The 16,109-nt window shown below is 34.4% G+C and overlaps 3 protein-coding genes across 3 annotated transcripts; all 3 read left to right on the forward strand.

Annotated features, from left to right (window-relative positions):
* The first annotated feature begins 748 nt into the window (after window positions 1–748).
* Window positions 749–1,804, forward strand: LOC106293918 (RING-H2 finger protein ATL72). The gene has a single exon (XM_013729555.1). It carries the CDS (start codon window positions 1,019–1,021, stop codon window positions 1,568–1,570), a length of 552 nt encoding a protein of 183 aa, XP_013585009.1. The 5' UTR covers window positions 749–1,018; the 3' UTR covers window positions 1,571–1,804.
* Window positions 1,805–5,452: 3,648 nt separating this feature from the next.
* Window positions 5,453–7,756, forward strand: LOC106298353 (mannan endo-1,4-beta-mannosidase 3-like). Its single transcript, XM_013734464.1, has 4 exons — window positions 5,453–5,901; window positions 6,211–6,405; window positions 6,491–6,825; window positions 7,305–7,756. The coding sequence occupies exons 1-4, from the start codon at window positions 5,572–5,574 to the stop codon at window positions 7,690–7,692; spliced, it is 1,248 nt and encodes a 415-aa protein (XP_013589918.1). The 5' UTR covers window positions 5,453–5,571; the 3' UTR covers window positions 7,693–7,756.
* A 7,077-nt stretch (window positions 7,757–14,833) lies between these two features.
* LOC106292376 (methylesterase 17) lies at window positions 14,834–16,045 on the forward strand. The gene is made up of 4 exons (XM_013727972.1): window positions 14,834–15,125; window positions 15,220–15,360; window positions 15,432–15,566; window positions 15,652–16,045. Exons 1-4 carry the CDS (start codon window positions 14,862–14,864, stop codon window positions 15,940–15,942), a joined length of 831 nt encoding a protein of 276 aa, XP_013583426.1. The 5' UTR covers window positions 14,834–14,861; the 3' UTR covers window positions 15,943–16,045.
* The last annotated feature ends 64 nt before the right edge of the window (window positions 16,046–16,109 follow it).

Here is a 16,109-nt window from a genome sequence, read left to right on the forward strand (position 1 = left end):
TTTTTTATTATATGGTTAATGTGATTGTTTAAGTTTTTTTAATAATATAAATTTAAACAAAAATGAAGAAAGATGCAAAAATTGTTATCAAATCTTTATTATTCATAATCATTAATTCCCGTATATATGTAAATCATATTAGGTAATTCCGTAGCTTTTATTTAAGGAAAGAATACACACTTCATATATTTTAGGTTAATATAATGTTCTTTAGTGTTATATAATTATGGAATAATGTGACACCATTAGATTAAACTATACTTTATATTAGATGCTCTAGAATTCTTTGAAATGAAATTTAGAAGGCATTTAGAGTGCCAACTAAGATTTGAGGTTTTTTTAATTAATACAAAATTAAGGTTCTAATTTTTCAAATGCTTCTCAATTAATATATAGGGGATTCGTACTAATCTCGAACCAAATGCTTTTCAGAAAAAAAAAAAGTAAAAAATAAACTTTGCTATCTCCCAGTAAAGTAATGACATGAGGATATAAAATATAAAATCTGTAATTTTAAAAACAAAAGAATATATATGTGATCATCTGATTTTGATTTTTTGTTTTGCTTCTATTAAAATGAACACAAAATAAAAACCCCATGATCTTAACCAATATATATATATATATATAGGAAAAAACAATGGACTCCCAAAGCAATGGAAACAAAATTAATAGTGACCATTCACTTACTACATATATAAATAATAATTTTAGTATTTTACAAGAATTTCTTGGACCAACCACATCATCTTTCTCTCTATAACTCTCCAAAGAGAGTCGCCCATACATCCATTTACGAATGTCTTTTATCACAACTTGACATAAAAACTTATTTTGCCTTCTCTCATCTTCATTCACAAGTCAGGAGAAGAAACAAATCAGAAAATTGAGTCAAAAGCTCAAAACTCTAAAAGAAAGAGTGAAGAGAAAAAACACATCGTGGGTCGTTTGAGCAAACAAGACAAATTTTGAAGGTGTTACTTTCTGATCTCCTCTTTTTCTCAAACATACCTCAAAGATGGCTCGGGTGTTACTTGAGCCGCAAGCAAACGCACCGGCCGACGCAAACCCTAAAGCCAGAACAGGCTTTAACGACACCTACTTCGACACTAACATGGTCATAATTCTAGCTGCTCTACTCTGTGCTCTGATATGTGCTCTAAGCCTCAACTCTGCCTTGCGATGTGTGTTACGCATCACAAGCAGATTCACACCCGATCAAGACGCAGCCGCTTCAAACGCAAACGCAAATCCTGGACGTTTAGCGACTACCACGGGGCTCAAGAAACGGGCGCTGAAACAAATCCCCGTGGGATTGTACGGATCAGGGATCATTAACATGAAAGCTACAGAGTGTTTGATCTGTCTCGGGGATTTCGTGGAAGGAGAGAAAGTTAGGGTTTTGCCAAAATGTAACCATGGCTTTCACGTGAGGTGCATCGACACTTGGTTGCTTTCACGTGACTCTTGTCCCACTTGCAGACAATCTCTTATCCTTGAGCAACCGTCGCCGATGGGTGGTAGTTCTCGCCGGGATGATGACGTGGCAGTTTCTGTCGTAAGGACATAACTTGATGGTTATTTCTGAGCTTTGCTGTGTTCTCAGTTGGGATTTGGTTGGTTATGTAATATTGTTTCTTATTTTACTAGGTCTAAGTTGATGTGATCGTTTAGACATGTATATTCTTGTGCGTTGGTGATTTTTATTTGATTGGTTTGAAACTTGAATTTTTTTTTTTTTTTTTTTTGAAAGCTGGTAAAAATTTGGAACTTGAATTGTAACAGAGAATGTCTTTTTGTTTTCCTTTAATGGTTCCATAATTATAAGACATATACTGGTAGCTCAACGTTTTGTGTGGTTAGCAACGTGACCATCTAAAAGGAGATTAAGATTAAGACTAAGAATTCGAGTAACGACCGAGGAAATGGATTATATAGCCGTCTAAAATTCAAAACTTGTTGTTATATATACACAAAAAATCATAACTACAAAATGCAGATATTTTTTTAATCACTTGTTAATGCATGCGCAACCGTAACATTATTATTTTTATTTGTAAACGGAAGAAGTATATTTTCAAACAATTAGGATTCATAACGACTGTAATGTTTATTATTTATCAAAATATTTTTTTCTGAATTATGTTACCTCTCTTATTATGGGGTGAAAATATCTACCGACCGATCGAAAATTCAAAATATGATGTGAAGGATTAATTCAACGCAACTCTTCTCGTGTTTGCATTTAGTATCAACTTCCACAACTACTCTGCTTATCTTGGGCCCGCCCTATAGGGCCTCAATTCCATGATTAAGTAGTGTTTCTTTTAGCGGCCCACAAAAATCCAATTGAGAGGACCAGACCAGAGATAGTTCTAACTTCACGTTATAATTTTTATTTCGGTTATGGAAGCTCTTTTTCATTTTTATTATTGACGTATAAACAATCTTAAAATTATAACGTAAACAATCTTAGAGCAACATTATTGGTAGTCCCAACATTGGTCCTTAGAGCACCATTATCCTATAGACCCTAAATGGGTCTCTTATTTTTTTTTTAATATGTTTTAATCGTAAAAGTGAATTAAGAGACCGGATGAAGCGACCCGAAGCGACTCGAAAATTTACTTGTTCCATTGCAAGTCTCTTATTTAAAAGTTCTTAAAAAAAAAAATTAAACACTAAATTTTTTATTTTTCTTATTACACTTAAACTTTTTCTAAGTAATACTAGTTTCATTACAAGTTTCTAAGACATGTGAATACTAGTACTTACAAAAACATACAAGTTTCTAAAGGAACATAAAAGAACGTACCAAGTGGAGAAGACAAGCTCGAAGTCTCCTCACACAAGCAGCCCGCCAACACACTGCTCAGGTACCTCCCTCCCCCCCCCCCCCCCCGTCTTGCTCAGCGGGTTAGGTATGTTGCAGCTGCAGAACTTGAACCAGAATAGAGATCAAAGGAAGCTTTAACAGACTAATGAGTTGTATTAACAAGTGAAAAAGAAAGCAAATGTTTGCTCATTGTGAGAGTAGATAACATACCAATATTGGAAGCAAATGTTTGTTCAGGAGCAATTCCCCTATAAAAGAGAGAGCGGAACACATCATACAGCCATTATTGGAAAGGAAGCTAAGGGAAAAGAGAATAAATTGCAATGCACAGAACACACAAGACCTTAAACCAATGCATAGTGAACAAAAATGCATACGCTGAGGCTTATACCAACTCAATTCACACAATTCTAATCACTTCAACAATTCTCTCGAACCAGACATGACACTTAATCCAAAGAACTTAACTTTATCTCATTTTGACTCCCATTTGATGCAAATACCAATGCACAGAGAACATACATGACTTTGAAGCAATGCTATTGAACAAGTAGAAATAGCAAGCAACCAAGAAAGGTTCAAAAAAACATATTCACCTCAGCTATTTCAACAGTATCAGCTTTCTCAAAGAGCATAGCCAAGGCTAACTGAGATCATCATCTTCGTCGAGAGATGCTTCTTCATCGTCGTTCAAATCAACCACCTCTAGGGCTCCATTGTCATTCTCTAAAGCTTCCAGCCTAGCTATAGCAGCCTAGAATCAACCAAACACAAATGAAGTATCATTGCCAAGGAAAAATAATAATCAAAAAGTGATTTCGAAATCAGACAACACACATGGGTTCGATTGTCGGTGCTTGTAAGAGCTTCCGCCATCTTCGTAGCAACCTTACGGGTACGGCTCGAGACTCTACGGTTCGCCATGTCTCCATACCACTGATGAGGATTCAGTGTACCGGCGACGGTAGACCGATGCGCTCACGTCTCCGCTTTCGTCCCCGTCTTGCTGAGCCCAGCCCAATCCAAAGTCTGGGCAACGGAGGAGACTTGGATTCGAAACCGATTTCACAAGTCGGGAGAGAGATAGAGATGAGAGTGGGATGAAGTTCTGGAGAAGGTGAAGAGGGAGGAAGAGGAATCACAAGGGACGTCTCTTCTTGTCCCTGATTAAGAGACGTCTTTTAGGTTTATTGATATTTTTCATTTTTTTAATCCTAATAAATGTAAGAGACCCTCTTAAAAGACCAGGATAATGCTGTTCTTAATGTTTTTGGTGTGGGATCCACCACCTTTTTGCTAGAAACTTTGCTCAAATGTCCATAATTAAGTAACGTCCCAAGGGTTGTCCCTAACTGTTTGCGAATCCCACTGACACGTGGCGACCCGCAATCGGTTCATATTTAATTATTTTTTTAAATTAAAAAATTAAAGACTTAAAAATGTTTCAGCCGATAATCATGCTCTTCTATCAATACATGCAAAACTACCCATAGAGACCGAGAAGCTGCAGTGAGACTCAGGTAGTGTCAGTCTTTGTTGAGAGTTTGTTGAAAATATATACTCATATGTTTTATATTAAGCCTCATTTTAGCTTTTAAAATTATTTTATTACTTGTGTTTTTTTAACATTTCCAATGCATATATTAAAGAATTTTCCTATTTTATCCTATTTTTAATTCATTAATTAATAATAATCAAATAATATAGTATATTAAATAGAGATAAAAAATATTAATCTTTTAATATATGTGTAAAAATCTTAAACGACACTTATTGTGGAACGTGTGTAGTATATTTGTCATTTAACAGATTGTTGTGTTTATCAATTACACTATCAAACAAAACTATTGAGCTAAATTATAAACATAATTTAATAAAAAAAATTATTATATTAAAAACATTTTTTGTAAAGGGCCTTACTAATTTTTTTATCTTTACTTATGACATGAAAACTAAAGAAAAAAAACTACACTACAACATTTAGTTGTCTGTTAGTTATATAATTTAGAGAGAGTGAACAATTTTTATAGAGTGTAACATATAATAAGAAAGGCATAACTAAATTTGTTAAGAAAATATTTTTTAATTATAAAATGGAATTCTAAAAAAGTTAGCCTTAGTTTCTTTTTATTTTCTTGGGTCAAAGTCGTAGTTTCTAAAATTAACATTACAATGAGCATAACTGGAATTGACTACACTAAAAATTGACTTTTAGATAAACTCAATTAGTGTAATACATGGGAACATTTCCATGAAGAATCCCCCTGTTTGATGACTGATATCAAGAAGAAGCAAAAGAAAAAAAGATTACAATAAATATAACTGGTAAACAAAAATAAAAAAAAATCCAAATTGATTAAGAATAGATCGATATGTTCCCAAGAATAGTAACACATTAATTATTTAAATTGAGCAAGAATGACATGTTGGCAAATTAACAGATAAATATCAATCTATACAATAACTATAATATTATTTAACTTAATATAGGCTGATATTTGTCTTAAATATATTTTCATATATATCATAATTATTTTCTTTTATAGAAAATAATTTATTTATTGTTTTTATATATTTAAGGAATGTAACGTGAATAAGTAAGTAAATCAAAGAATTTGTGAATGGTCATGCATGATTGCGATTGTAAGAAAACACTCAATCTCTGAATATATAAATAAATGTATTGATCTCGAAGACAATAGAGCACAAAAACCAAAAAGAAAATAACCAAGAAGATGAAGTGTTTGTGTTTGGTTGCGTTTCTAGCAATTGTGATCACACAAAGCTACAACGATCTAGGAGTAGAAGCAGCGTCGGGAGATGGTTTCGTGAGCAGGAAAGGCGTCCAGTTTATTCTCGACGGGAAACCATTTTACGCCAATGGATTCAATGCCTACTGGCTCACGTACGAAGCCACCGATCCGGCCACAAGGTTTAAAATCACCTACGCCTTTCAAAACGCGACCAGTCGCGGTCTGACCGTCGCACGCACATGGGGTTTCCGAGATGGCGGTTACCGTGCTCTCCAAACCGCCCCTGGTCGCTACGATGAACTAACGTTTCAGGTACACCGTATTTTGATATAGCCAAACAAGCTTTTGATCTAAAATATAATTTTACGTATAAAGTCTAGATTTTCCCGTTCTTCATTCTCCATAAAACCAAGCCCTCGTAGCTTGGTGGTAAATGAGGTACAGTTGTACTGTCCGCCACCCGGGTTCGAGCCTTGGCCACAACGGATTTAACATCCTTTCTGAGATATTAGAGTTATCAAAAAAAAAAAAAAAAGTCTAGATTTTCCTCACCACGAGTGAAGCTTTTTAGTCTAATAATATCTTTTATTTTCTGTTAATAATTTGTTTTGCATATTTTAGGGTTTGGATTTTGCGATAGCCGAAGCAAAAAGACTGGGTATAAAAATGATAATCACCTTTGTCAATAACTATTCCGACTTCGGAGGAAGGAAACAATACGTGGAGTGGGCTAAAAGTCAAGGCCAAGTCGCAAATTCAGAAGACGATTTCTACACAAACCCTCTTGTTAAACAGTTCTTCAAGAACCACGTCAAGGTACACATACAAAGTCTATTAATAATATTCATATCAACAATTTTTGAAGATGGTAAATTAAACAACCTATGATCTTTCGCTTCAGACTATGGTGGACAGAGTGAATACATTTACCAAAATTGCATACAAAGATGAACCAACCATTATGGCTTGGGAGCTCATGAACGAACCCCAATGCAAAGCAGACCCAAGTGGAAAAACCCTGACGGCTTGGATTGGTGAAATGGCTACTTACGTAAAATCACTTGATTCAAAACATCTCCTCTCTACCGGTCTTGAAGGCTTCTATGGTGACTCATCTCCTCAAAGAAAAGCTTCTTTGAATCCAGTTGCAGCCAACGTTCTTGGAACCGATTTCATCGCTAATCACTTTTTCGACGCCATTGATTTCGCATCGATTCACTCTTACCCTGACTTATGGTAATATATAATAAACTCACATAACTCGCACTGGATTTTTATACATTCGTGTAGACAAAATCCTCATGTTCTTTTCGTTCCTTGCTTAACACATTGCCTTATAAAAATCGTTTATTTTCCTCTTGTATAGTCCATAACGTGGGATTATCTTAGTTTTCTTTTTAGCACCTTTAAAGCTTTTTATTTTATATACTATCGTAGACATAATAACTATGCAATATGCATGTATTGCGTAATATATGTCCACTATAAATTTGTTTTCTATCCAGAAAAATGTTTAGTTTCCTGATACTTTTTATCTTAGTCAAAGTTGTAGTGTTTAGAGTTTGTGATCTATCCTAGTGAAGTTTTAAGTGTTTACGATTTATGATTCAGCTTAACCCATCAAAATGCAATTTATTTAACATCAATATTGATACAAGAAAACTTTTTGTTTTACAAGTTAATCTCCATTCCACTCCGTGTTTTTTTTTTTGCAGGTTTCCAAACCTAAATGAGACTTCTCGATTGGAATTTTTAAGAAAATGGCTTGAAGGCCACATGGAAGATGCACAAAACATTCTTAAAAAACCTCTAATCCTAGGAGAATTCGGGAAACCATCGAATACACCAGGCTATACTCTAGCTCAGAGAGATGCCGTCTTTAATGCAACGTTCGACACCATTTACGCGTCTGCGGAAAAGGGCGGTCCAATCGCAGGTGCATTGTTTTGGCACCTTATTAGCGGCGGTATGACCAATTTTGAAGACCCCCTCTCCATTGTACTTAGTGACAACACCTCGTCGGTTAATATTATTGGGCAGCAGTCACGAAAGTTGGGCTTGATTGGTGGAAGAGGAAAACTAAGTCACAAAATCAAAATCTAGATAGGGCCTTTATGCAATAGTCTACATTGAAATTGTACCCCAATTGATATAATAATATTCTTAAAACTTTTCTCATATCTTTAGAGCATCATTAGTGGTTGAAATGGTTAAGAAAGTACCTGATCATTATAATAATAATAATAATTTGTTATAAATAATTATTTAAAATAAATAAAAGAAGCTAAGCTAGTTATAGTATAACACATGGTGATACGTCTCTTGAATTCTTTGCAAGAGTCCCTTGAAGAAGTTACGACACTCTCTATCTTTCTTCATCATGTATTTCTCTTACTTCCTTTTTCATTTTTTAATATTATTAGTGGTTAGGTACTCTAAGAATTACCCATCACTGCGGGTGCTCTTGCATGCTCTTTTACTAAAACGCCATAATTATGCGAAAATGAGATATAGCCATGTAGCAACATCAAAGCATTTTATCTATTCTCATATCTTCCTTCCTGATGGTGCTTAAGAGATGGTAAGAGGGTCCTGGCTACTTATTTAACTCCAAAGAGAAAGAGAAGTATCAGATTTAAAGGAGCTCAAATCCGCCGTTAGGGTTATAATAAAGGAACATACAATGTTGTGGTCTGAAGATAATAGTTTAAAATCAAATTTGAGGAGGCCGTTGAGGAGCTCCTGTTTCAAATCGTTGTAAGCCTCATCAACGACAATGAAAGAGAAAATGACGCTCTTTTCTATTACAAATGTCTGCAAACGAAACCCCTAAGAGCATCTCCAATGGAGGTTCTAAATATGAATATATGTGTATGTATATATTGTATATGTATATGTAGTTGTGGGGTCCTCCTTTGGATTGGTGTTTTATACTATTTAGTAGACCCCACAACTACATACACATATATAATACATACATACACACATATTCATATTTAGAATTCCAATGGGTAGAACCTCCAGATGGGGTGCTCTAATAACACGAACATCTATATATTATATTGTATTTATTTAGTTATTTGTGGGTTCTTTTATATATATAAATACTTAACTGATTGAAAATCAAGCATTTTGTCAGCCGCACATATTTCAAGGCTCACCAAAGTTTATCTATCTTTCTTTTCTTGTCTTCTTTATCGTGTTGGGCTTTTTTTTTGCCATCTAATATTTATATTAACCAAAAAACATAAAGTACAAGCATAAACCGAAAACGGTCCAAACGATAAACTAAAACCCAAAGCCCATAGCCGGGCAACATAAAACACGAAGTCGAGGTCCACAGAGGGCCCAACCAACTCCACCCATGATGAAAACACGTGACCAAACACGTGTATGCACGAAAGGGAAGAACAAACACGCGTCGAACACCAAAACACCGCCTCTAAGCTTCCACCGAACATAGATTTACGCCGGAGATCAGCCTCGTCGGCTACACCGGAAACCTACCGGGACCAGGATCACCATCAACGAACCACCTGTTTCAAATCATGCCCCTTCATCTCTGTGTTCCAAGCGTTGAAGAGCATCAATCGCCTATCGAAATCTCATCCAACACCTTTTGCCACAAACACAAATCGAAGGAGATTCTCACAGATCAGAAACACCAAACCAACGGAGAGCTTCAAATCGTCTAGCGATGAGATCCCATCCGTTAAATCACACCACCAAATCCAAAAAAACAAGACCACCAACGAAACGACAATAAAGCCGGCAGCGCAGAGCTTAGATAGCCTCCACCTCCAGAGTCATAAGCCGGAGATGACAGAGCAGTAGAAGCCTCCACATCCCGGAGTCGGAGTTAGAAGGAGAAGCAACACTCTTTCCTTCTCAAAAATCTACATAAACAAACTTACAACGAAAGCGAAGAAAACTTAAAAAGAAATCACAGAAGTCGGACCGACGGTGGCTGTAGAAGCCCACTCCGTCGGCCGGAGAACGCGATTAAAAGTTTTCTCTCTCTATTCAAGGCCTTCTCTAAGTGTTTCTTTATCGTGTTGGGCTTATTACTTTACATCAACTCACCAAATTAAAATAATTCAAGAAAATTTAGGACCAGAATATATAAAATAAATCGAACTGAAAACGAGACAGGATCAGCCTATCAGGTCGAACATGGACAGCCAGCCTATTAGGACCAATATGTGTCTTCTTCACGTACTTATTCTTAAGTATTGAATGTTATTACATCTGGCTGTAACCGGGCCTCGTGGTCTGGTGGTAAAGGAACCTCGGCTGAGGTGCCCGTCATCACGACTTCGAGCCCCGGCTACAGCGGATTTAACATCTTTTCCGTTGGGGCGCTGGACCCCCTACGGGGGATAGTTGGGAATGTGGCTGCCCAGATACCAGAGTTATAAAAAAAACAAAATTTCGTGTTTAAATTATTAAACAACTGTTGAACTACATATATAGTGTAACGTTACGCGTCACTAGACACACAAAGAACTTTTGAGACAAAGGGACATGGTTTTTTTCCACTATCCCAAATCTATTCGTTTGCATATGTATCATCATATATAGATTCATAATTAGTTGGCATGTTACGTTATTGGATTTCCTATCGACATTGCTGGGGTATTATTTTTTATCTTTTTGTCAACACATAGTTGGAGTATTCAAATTCTATGTATGCCTTTATATTCAGTTTAATTTGCATGATTATGAACTCAAGATACGTTTTGGTTGATCTTAAAAGATCACTCTGATACAATGTGTAACGCGTATATGAACATGTGCTCAGAATGCATTTGCACTATATTATATTCTTTTATTTTACATAAGAAATTAAAGTCTTAATTGATTAAAAAAAATAGTTTAAGATTTTAATTTACAAGTTTACGATAATATTGGCTAAAATTTTGAAAAAAAAAATTGTACTCAGCACAAGGCCTATATATTATATAGCCAGAGGTTTGGTCTACATAGTGGTGTTTCTCAACCTAACAGAACTGAAAACCTAATTAAGATAAAAGTTCAACGTTTTCTTAAAAAAAAAAAATTTCTTTTGAAAAAGCTATGTTTGATCCAAAAACAAAAGCTATTACATAAACCTTTTTAAGTTTTTATTATAACGATACAATTTGTCAAAAGTTTACTATTATTTTAGTGGTGTAATTTAGTGTTAATAGTCTTATTTTGTCGAACTGTAAATTGATTTTAGTTACAAAAAACTAAAAATTGATTTTTGCTATGCACGCATTCTGATGTGTACCACAAAAAAAAGGTTCATAAATTCATAATCGAAATGAATCTGATTCCTTCGTCCACAAAGACACTGACAATTAGTAAAGGTCTTTTTTTGGGCACATGTCTCCGGTCTGACCATATCATTTGTCACCTCTCACTTATTGCATTTTCCCCGCTCTCTAGATATCACAAGAGAGAATTTTCAATATACATAAATTGGCGTCAAAATTAGCAATCTATACATAATTTGACATATGTGTAAATTGCTCTACATTTTTATCTTGGATTTCCAAAAATACCTTTTTTCATACTCTATTTCTTTTTACACATTCTTACACATTCTTATACTCTCTTTTCTCTTACACATTCTTACACTCTCTTTCTTCTTATATTCTTTTTCCTCCTATGCTTTCACATTCACTCTCCTCTTATATTTCACATTCACTTTATTAGTCTCAATTTAGAAAAATTAAGAGCATATGAAAAAAAAAATATTTAGGGGATCTTCCAAACTGTCTAACAACAACGACAACGCGTAAATGTTTCAACTAATATAATTTGTAACCGCTCAGATATATTGTTATATATGATCTAACATAACATGTTTCATATAACAAATTATATATCAGATACCATAACATGTACCAACTAATAAACCATCTATCAATTTGTTTATACCAAATTATATATTAGGTAACATAACATATATCAGATATCAAATATTTTATCAAATAACAATAAGTCTATATAGCAGGTAATATAACATATACCATGTAATAAATATTTTATCAGATAACAACAAATTTATGTATCATGTAACAAAATAATTTATCAGATAACAAATAATTTATCAAAAAATGTATCAACTCGTTAATCATGTATCTACCAATTTATTAAGTAACAAACCATGTAAGAAAAAAATATATTAGAATCGAGACTAATAAACAAACATATTTTGGAATTACTAACATGATTTATTTGCCTAATGTTTATTTTTCAGAAAAAAATAAAAGAGTTAAATCAATTGTTTTTTTTACTGGATAAAGACATAATTTTCTGATCCCTAGACTGACACTTAACACACAGTGTGCACAAGAATCAAATTATAGACCAGAGGAGTAAACTTGTAAACGAAATTATTTTACTCACCATCATAATAGATTGCAAATTATGGTTACGTCTGGGTATAGAGACCCCGAGTATCTCATATCAAAAGTTATAAGTTTAATTGAATGCACGTAAAAAATTATTCAACATAAAAACATAATAAATTCACTGATATGTTAAGTGTGTGGTAGGAGGAGTTTTTGTATATTCTAATAGAAACTTATATTATAAATATGTGATTTTACGTTGTCTTTTTTTTTTTTTGCAGCTTATCCGGTTTTAAAGACCACACGTTTCTTGTTTAAAAACCTCAAAAATTGGTTAGAGGAAGAGTTAGCTTTGTGTAGAAAAACCTCAGGAATATTGCATTAAAAAATAAAACTTGAATCATGGTCACAAGTCACGTATATCAATATGTCATTTTCATTCAGACGTTGGTTTGTCTAGCATACGAATTGAAAACTATAAAATCAAGCTGAGTTACAAAAAAAACCGAAAAACTAGGGAGATCGGGAAAAAAGGATGAATAAAAAGACGCTTTCGTTACTCGCTGAAAAGGAGGAGATATCATCTTCATCTTTGTTTTTGACACTTCTCCTTTTTTCACTTCTCAATCAAGCTTATTTATTTAATTCCATTTTCCTTTATCGTTCTCAAATTACATATAAACGAAAAAGGAATGAAAACAATTGCACAAACGTCACAATTCTAAAGCCTTTGTCAAAAAGTCAACATTCTTTTTATGTGTAGTTTGATGGTTCTACGTAAATATCATGACCGGTACGTTTTCTAACTTTACTGATCACTAAACATACATTCATAGAAAAAATAAGAAACAAGTAGGTTCATCATAACCTTTTTTTTCCTTGAGAAAGGGCTTAGGTTCTTCATAACCTCTGTTAAAAGACCTTTGTTAAAATTAAACCAAATTTCCGGGTAAGAAGCTTAGTCTTTCTTTATAATATAACGAGCATTAACTGGTCAATGAACTTTTTTTTTTCGTTAGAAACTCGACCTAGAAAACTATTACTATTGTCCGATAATTAATTGTAGATGTTGACAAAAGAATAACTGAAGAAATCGGATGATAACTTTTCTTCAAAATACAAATAAATCTAGAACGGGGTTGTTAAAAATATGTCACACACGTGACATACCTTAATCTATGTAACATTTTATAATAACGATGACTATCGATCCAGCTATCAAATACTAGATTTCTTTATTATTTGAGATTGAGAATCACATTATATAGTTTTTATATAACATTCTCACCTTCTGGTTATCGTAAACCTTGAAATCAATCTGAACATTGAGCTGGAAACCTCTCTCAAGAATTATTTATGCTAGGCATGGACATAAAATCCATAATCCGAAATCCGAACCGAACCCGAACCGAAAAATCCGATCCGTACCCGGTCCGAAATGTAAAAAATATCCGAATGGATCTTGTAAGGTGGTACAAAACATATCCGAACCCGAAATGTTATTAACCGAACCCGAACGGGTAACCCGAAAAACCGAAAAAATCAAAAAATCCAAAAAGAAATCCGAAGAAACCGTTCCGAAAGTCCAAACTAATATACAATATAATTATATGAAACATGAATATATATTTCAAATATTCAATTTCATATTTATTTTGATATGGTATCTAACAATAAGTATTTAAAATTTAAATAACTACTTTAAATACTTAATTATATATACATAATATATACATAAGTATATATTTCTTATGTTTTGCTTTTAAATTTTAGATTTTATTTCGGGTATATCCGAACCGATCCGATATAACCCGAATCCGAATGATATATGGTTACTTTATGAGTTCTATGATGTGATACAAAACCGACCTGAACCCGATGTGTTATATCCGAACCCGACCCGTACTTGTAAATTTACTAGAATGAGACCTATGAGGTGTTATGAAAAAAACCGAAATCCAAAAAATCTGATCCAAACGCCAACGGATACCCGAACGTCCATGCCTAATTTATGCCATGCCATAAATTATTATTTATAACTCGACACAATTCATAAATTGTATAGAGTATAAAAACGTAAATAGTACCCAATATAAGAATATGTAAGTCAGAACAGACAATTATTACTCATTGACTATCCCCAACTATAAGAAGAATATGTAATAAACTAAGTGACCATATACCAAAGTCCCATCCACAACCAAATCGACAAATGTATATGCATGTGTGTATATATATAATAATAAATATGTATATATGTTTTTACTACAAGTTAAACATTTTCCTTCTCAATTAATCATTTTCACAAACGCAAATTTGAGCTGAAATTGATCACTATAACACGTAAGTTACAGTTGCAAAAAGAAAAGCTATAGAGAGAAAAACAGAAAAACGTGAAATGTAAAAAGAACCAGGGTTTAATTCATAGTAAAAGATTATTCGCTTCGATAAAAATCTTGAAACTTTTTGTGTGGAATATCTTTTTTAATAAAATCACTTTTTCATTTCTTTATTGTATTAGATATTTTACCAAGTTTGTTTAATAAGCCATAAATTGATTTCGTTGATCCTCTAAAATGAGCTGCCAAAGGAAAATTAACCTTAAATTCTACCCAAATATATTCATTCTTTTTGTTGATTAACTTCTATGAAAAGATTTATTTCCCCTCCAACTGATGATATATTACCATAACTGGATAATTTTCTGTTAAAAAGTTAATATACTCTCATTTTATAAATACTAAAATAATTACTAATCATATTGAAAAATTATAATAAGAATAAAATCTCATGACTGAGAAAAGAAGCAAAGAAATCTCTTCCACTATATATGCGCTTGACATATGTGACAAAGACCCCCAAAGAATAAAATCACAGAGCACTCATCGCAAGAAAACCCATTAAATCTCCGGCAAAACTCCGGCGTAATCTATGGCGGAGGAAAATCAAGATCACACCCTAGAATTGAAACCAAGAAGAAAACAACCACACTTTGTGCTAATACATGGCATGAGCTTAGGATCATGGTGCTGGTACAAAATCAAGTGTCTCATGGAAGTCTCTGGCTTCACAGTCACTTGCATCGACCTCAAATCCTCCGGCATAGATCCTTCCTCTGCCGATACTCTAACTTCCTTCGACCAATACAACCGGCCACTCACCGACTTCCTCTCCTCCTTACCCGAACAAGAACAGGTCAGACACACACACACACACACACACAGAAAACCCTAACTGTATTGTTTCTTGTATCTGAAGCAAACTTTCTCTGTTCTGTTTCTGTCATCAGGTGATACTTGTGGGTCACAGTGCAGGAGGGCTTAGTGTAACGAGCTCGATCCAGAGATTCCCTAAGAAGATCTGTCTGGCTGTTTATATCGCAGCCACAATGCTCAAAATCGGGTTTCAGACAGCTGAAGATTTGAAAGATGTAACAAAAGAGAAAAAATATTATTCCAAATGAAGGTAACTTGTGTGTGACGTTATGTTGTTTTGTCACAGGGAGTGCCTGACCTATCAGAACATGGTGATGTCTATGAGCTCGGTTTCGGTTTAGGACCCGAGAATCCTCCTACTAGTGCCCTTATCAAACCTGAGTTCAGACGAAAGCTCCTTTACCACATGAGTCCTCAACAGGTTTCTCTAAGTTTCATTTCCTATAAAAGCTCAAGATCCAAAAGTGTTATCCTAATGATATGTGATTGTTCTTGTGAATGTTAAGGAGTGTGTATTGGCTGCGTTAATGATGAGACCAGCTCCGCTTCTGGCGCTCACAACTGCGAAAATGGAAGAGGGAAAAGGAAAAGAAGAGGAGGAGGAGCTGGTACCGCGCGTGTACATCAAGACATTGCACGACCGGGTGATGAAACCGGAGCAGCAGCAGGCGATGATGAAACGGTGGCCACCGAGACAAGCTTATGAAGTGGACAGTGACCATTCACCTTTCTTCTCTAACCCTTTTGTTCTCTGCGGTTTACTCATTAAAGCTGCCGTTTCTGTGGGTTCTATCTAAAGCACAAAGGATTATGCGTGTGTATTGTTGTTGTAGTTGTGTGGTTGATTAAAAACCCGGTTAAGTGATCGGTTTACGGGCCTAGTGGAGATGGTATTTAATAAAAAAGACAAAATTGCTTAATTTATTTTAGTTTATATAACTTTATATGACAAACCGCCTGTACA

The sequence above is a fragment of the Brassica oleracea genome, chromosome C1 (assembly GCF_000695525.1).
Source record: "Brassica oleracea var. oleracea cultivar TO1000 chromosome C1, BOL, whole genome shotgun sequence".
NCBI lineage: Eukaryota > Viridiplantae > Streptophyta > Magnoliopsida > Brassicales > Brassicaceae > Brassica > Brassica oleracea.